Below are 6,000 nucleotides of genomic sequence, written 5' to 3'. Positions count from 1 at the left end.
CTTGTGTGCCAATCCAAAGAATCAAAGAACAATAAAAGTAAGAAGAAGTGTGAAAAAGAAGAACATTGAACATGACATCTGTAGTTAGGGTGTAGTTGAGCCCCATTCATCTCGGCTTGCTGTAGCTGGGGTACAACTGGCCTACAGCTGAGTGCCTACTCTCTGGAATGTTGCCGCTAGGGTGCAGCTGAGTGCCTGCTCTATGGAATGTTGCGGGTAGTTGGGGTGCAGCTAAGCGCTCTGTCACTGAAATTCTTTAGCTGAGCTGTAGCTGGGGTGTAGCTGAGCGGTGGCGATGCTGATGTGGAAAATTTGGTCTATCTAGGGCTGAAATGCGAATGGATTTGTATCTTTGGGCACCCAAACACGATTTCTCTCTACTAAAGCAGTTGGAGGCGAACTAGGAGTTGTGGAAACAATCCTTGTTCGTCCTTGGGTTCTCTCCCTTCTTCCATTTCCACCATTGTTGTAAGCTTAAGCTCTCCATTCATGGAGAGCTAGTTTCATTTATTGTTGGGGATTGATGTAACCACGAATATCTTATGTAAACTACAATGTTTTAAATGATTATATGTCTCTTTCATTGATTGTTAGTGTTTACTTCCTTTACCTAAAGCTTGTTATGATGTAATCAACCATGACATGATTTTAGGGTTTGCTTAATATTGGTAAATATTGTGTGAATCTGGAACTGGATTGAACACCTAAAGGAAATTGTATCTAGGAATAGAATTAAGACCTTTGATTGTCGTTAATCTCAATTCTTAATGCGGAAATAATTGTTAGGTTTTCCAAGGGATTGAAATCTAATAAGGAAGTCTAGGCTCTCTCTGCCAAGGGATTCAGTTTGAGTAAATTTATAGATTGACATTGGCATTTTAATGAAGATGAAGCAAATTACCATGCATAAAAGTGAAGTAGGTGAAATCATACCCCCAACAATATCATTCCATATCATCTCAAATCTTTCCATTCCCAAGTGTTTGAGTTACCAAAGTTCACTTTTACTATTCTTGTCTCATATTTACCTTAATTGCATTAAAACCCAATTTATGGAATCATTCTTTAGTCTAAGTTAGTTAGAAATTATATGATTGTTTGGTGAAAACGAGTCTCTTGGGAAACGATATTCGGTCTTACCGGTTTATTACTTGAAACGATTTGGTACACTAGCCAAAGTCTCAATAGTTATGAGATCATAATTAGTTGAAGTCTACTGTTACTTCTTGATGTAGTTAATTAGAGTTTATTTTTGGGTTCTTTTTGGGTCTACTTTGGGGGGTTTTGTTACCAATGTGGAGCATTGGTGTCTTGAAGTTAATGATTTTGATGATGCTACAAAGTGAAGTATATGAAGACTCTTGTTGTATGAAGTTTAAAAGCACTTATGTATAAGAAAAGACACTAGGACCTAGCATCTAAGACCGAATGGTCGTAACAATTGAACCGAGCGGTAAACATCGAATGATAGAAGGCATGACCAAGATCAAGTGGGGCATAAACGAGACCGAGCGGGTGGACGTTGAAGTTGAGAGAAAAGGCATAACTGTGACCGAACAGTCGTAACAATTGAAGCACTGAGCATTTAAGACCGAACGGTTTAAGACCTGACTGTGACCAAGTAGTTCGGACCGAGCGGTAGCGAGGAATGACTGAGACCGAGCAGCTAGCACCGAACGTTGGAAAGATATAAGTAACCAAGCCGAACGACAAAAGGTGATAAGGGCTCAGACCAAACATAGTTGAAGACCGAATGACAGGAGGCTGTGATAAACCAAACCGAGGACAGAAGATGAAGAACTCGAGCCAATCGGTTGAAGAGTTAAAAACCCAAATTGTTCCATGTATCGCATATAATCGATTATCACTTACAATAATCGATTATCACTAACAATTGTAATCTGTCATTTCAGTTCGGACTAGTAGCCTATATAAACCTTGTCAAACACTTTAGAAGATAACTTTGCGAATTTAAGAATACAGTGAAATCTGAGGAAGTTCTCAAGTGCCAGTTCTTGCTCTTGTCAAGTCTTGTGAATAGGAGAAGCTCGCGCTTTGTGTGTCAAAGGTCGGAGCGGTTATCTTCAAGTTGGCAGAGTTGTTGCTTCCGGTTCATTTGTCGAAGGAAGCTCTTCCGGTTCGTTTGTCGAAGGAAGGTTCTTGGTGCACTCTTTCGGTTCATTTGTCGAAGGAAGGTGTTTATGTTATTGTTATTTTCTATTCACTTTCATTGTAACCGTGAAACTGTTTTAGTGAAAAAGTTAATCACTATTCATAGTGATTAACGATTGGACGTAGAATCTTTTGATTTGAACCACGATAAAAATCATTTGTGTGATTTTTCTACTTCCTACACTCTTTACATTTTCTGCTCATCAATTGTTCGATAAAACGTTTAAGAGAAAATTAAAGGAACATTTTTTAAAGTGACCAAACAAGCACTTTGCTTTTAACAATCTGTATTGAACTCTGTTTTAATATTTCCGTTGCGCAAAATCGGTAGCGGTTGTTCCAACAGTTTTAACATGTGAAAATTTAAAAGAGTGGATTAGGGAAGAAGGTAAATGTTTGAGATCTATTTTTGAGTTATTTGTGACTTGTTTAACCACTTAGATAATTAAAACATAGTTTTTAACATGTAGAAGTTAAGTTGTGAACTTTTGAATTATTGGTTTGATCTAGTGAATCTAATTCATGACCAAATAAGCAAATTGATATTCAATTTCAGTTATAAGCATGTTTCTCAATCAAAGTGTCAAGGATACCAATTTGGTCATTTGGATAAGTTTGGGATGAAACCTAATCAGAAATCAAAGTTTCTTATAATGGAAGATGAAAAATTAATAAGGATAATCGATTATCTTACTTGATATAGATTTTTCAGTTATTAATTCATCTTTTCTTAAACACTCTTTGGAATAATCGATTATCTTACTTGATAATCGATTATTTCAGTGAGAAATTCATTCTTGCATAAAAAACTATCTGGGATAATCGATTATCTCAAAAGAAAATCTCTATGTATCCTATTTTTGGCTTTTTATGTTGTTTTCCGACTTTTAATCTTTTGTTTGGATTTAAGTTGGTTAATATGATGTTATGTATAGTTTGTAGTATGTTATGAATGTCCTCTAAATGGTAATGGCGAATATGTATTTAGTTTTAAGTTTATGGTAAAAGGAATTCCATGGAGAAAATCCTAATATTGTGTTTAGTGTAATGTATTGTTGTAAGGACTCCGAAATGGGAAAATGTTTTTAACACTCCAATAGTCATCCAATCTCAAGTCGAGAGGGATGGTTATGCGGTGAGGAGTAGTAGGAGATCTTTAGCCTATGATAAGTTTAACCATAGGTGTATGATGGATTAACCTTATGTGGTAATTTGGTTTGTTGTTTCACCGCACATGCACATGTCTCCTAATAGTTTGACATCAATATATGTATCCAGATGGTCAAGTCTAGAGTTTAGATAATTTGATTCTTTGATGGACTTTGAGAATGAAATTGTTATATTTTGAATTGATTAAATTGCATGTTTGGATCTTTCAAAATTTGCTTACCCTGTTACTTGTGTTGGTTTGTTTTGTGTGAATCTTTCTCTTAGCAATGATCTCATAATTTGTGTGAGTTGAGGAGGATATTTCAGTGGAGCAAATGTTGGGTGATGGGGTGCTGACGCTTAGATAAAGTCATTTGATTTATTATCGCTGTTTTGAAGAATCTTAATTATTTTATAGATATTACTAGTAGTATATGATATATTGTATATAAAGTTTTGATTTATGATTATATTTTGAATAACCGTAATCATATTATTATATATATATATATATATATATTCTAGTTAATTGTTCTTGTTTATTGAAATGTGATGATTCCCTAATAATTTTAACACTATAATTTTTAGGATGTTATAAATGTCAGTCTCACATATCACTATCATGTCATATTTCATTTTCTTAATTTCAATTTAGTATTATTTTTATTTTTTCTCAATTAAGTTCTATTTTTGTTATCTTAAGCAATTTTGTTTCTCTCCATATTAAAATGAAGTTTAATTTTTATATAAATGAAATACACATATTTTTATTAAATATTGTTACAAATATTAAGTTTATTATTTTTATATTTTACATTAAACTTTATTTAAAATTATTTTTTAGTTTTTAAATTTATTTATTTTAAATTGTTATAAAAGGTTTTAAAATTTTACATTTTAATTTATAAAATTGTTATTTTTAAATCAACTTAAATTTTATATAGAAATAATTGAATTTTACATATTTTAAAAAGTTGAAATGAATTTAATAAACAAATTTAACGTAATTGTTAGTTGAAATTAGTTTGGAATGTTTTTCTATTAATATTACTTTTTATTTATTGACAACTTTAAAATAATTTTAAATAAAATTCAATATAAAATATAATATAAATAGATTTATTAAAAATGTTTAATAAAAATATTAATTTTAATAAAAATATTTGTATAATATTTATATAAAAGTTAAATTTTATTTTAATTTAAAGGGACGAAATAGTTTAATTAAAAAAAAATTAGAACTAAATTAAAAAATTAAATTAAAACTAAAATAATAACAAGAAATAAAAAATAATTAAACAAAAATATTTAAAAAGAATGAAAAAATTATGAATTGACAACTTACCATTGTTAAGACATTATTATAAAAAAAAACCTGATTGTATTAAGATTTTTTTAATAAAAAATAAACTAAGATCTATAAATAAAAGATGATTAATTTGAGATATTTCTATAAAAATAGGAGCGATATAAATTATTTAACCTTGTGTAGACACATTAGTAAAAATGTTCAAATTGAATAGAATTGATGAAAATTAAAATTAAATTAAAAATATATTATAATTAAATTGAATAAATTAAAAAAAAAGGACAAAATTTAAAGAAAGGTATTTTTTCACTTTAGTATAAAATGGTATAAGCCGCTTCACTTTAAATAACGAAACCTCTCAATAACTGGAACGAAACCGATGAACAATGAAATGACTTGCGCAGGAAAGAGGAGTAAGGCAGAGTTCTGTTGCATTTCTCACGAATTCTTTCGAACAGCGTACGCAAACCCTAACAAAATCGCAGTGATTCATGCTACCGGCGGGGCGCACCTTAGCCGGGAGTTTCGCCGGGAGAATTCCACCACCACGGACTTCAACGGCGACATTGCCGCCCTCTTAGAGAAGCACGTCGAGTCCATATCTCCGCCATTTTACGACGGGGACCGGTGCTTCACTTACTCTCATGTCTTGGATGCGGTTCGTTCCCTCAGCTCACGCCTCCGCTCTATCCTGCTTGGTGCGGATGACCCACACTTGATCACTGCACAATCTCCAGGTTAGTTATTCACTCGACGATGGAACGTTTTGGTACTTAGATTGTTGGCTAGTGTGTATAAACTTTTGAAGGAACACTTAAACAGAGAACAATAAAACGAGTTAAAATTAGTTTATGTATATAAGTTTTTTTGGTAAAGTTCTCTCACATTAGCTTATTCATAAGCTAATTTGAGTTTCTGGAAAAAGGTTATTTCAGTTTTCGTCTTCTAGAATTTTTTGTAGAGGAATTTATTCGAATATAGTGTTTCACTTAAATGCATTGTTTTAATTAGTTCACAACATTCGAAGTTTTTTCTGCTTTGCTTTAGTGGGTTCAGTGAGTTTAGGGAGAAGGGTGATTAAAAGCCGTCCTTGGCAACAAATACCTAGCACCTAATCAACGTGAGACTTTCGGGAGGGTTGCAACGGTTAGATAGGTAGTCAGTTTTCAGTTTCAAGAGCAAGCTACTTGCTTGTAAATGGCAGCATTGAGTGAAATTGCCGTGAATTTTTCTTGTGCTGTTTGGTTCGATGAAATTGAAGGGAGAGTAAGGGAGTAGTTTTTTTTTTTTTTTCATTTTTAGAATTGTGAAAATTATGAAAATGTTTATAAAAGTGAACAACGCACCAACATTACGTTGCTTGGAGTAGA

General features: G+C 32.3%; 1 protein-coding gene across 4 annotated transcripts in view; it reads left to right on the top strand.

Moving 5' to 3' along the window:
- Window positions 1-4,983: 4,983 nt before the first annotated feature.
- LOC108338037 (putative acyl-activating enzyme 19) overlaps window positions 4,984-6,000 on the top strand; it is a 37,420-nt gene continuing 36,403 nt past the window's right edge. For 2 of the 4 annotated variants that reach the window (XM_052868286.1, XM_052868284.1), the window contains exon 1: window positions 4,984-5,367. In XM_052868286.1, coding sequence (XP_052724246.1) covers window positions 5,010-5,367 — 358 coding nt within the window. In that variant the 5' untranslated portion in view covers window positions 4,984-5,009. The remainder of the gene's footprint in view (window positions 5,368-6,000) is intronic. The other 2 variants (XR_008245201.1, XM_052868285.1) reach the window with 1 other exon arrangement.

Source organism: Vigna angularis, chromosome 9, assembly GCF_016808095.1.
Source record: "Vigna angularis cultivar LongXiaoDou No.4 chromosome 9, ASM1680809v1, whole genome shotgun sequence".
Lineage (NCBI taxonomy): Eukaryota > Viridiplantae > Streptophyta > Magnoliopsida > Fabales > Fabaceae > Vigna > Vigna angularis.
Note: the sequence above shows the minus strand (reverse complement) of the source record. Positions and strands in the feature narration are given on the sequence as shown.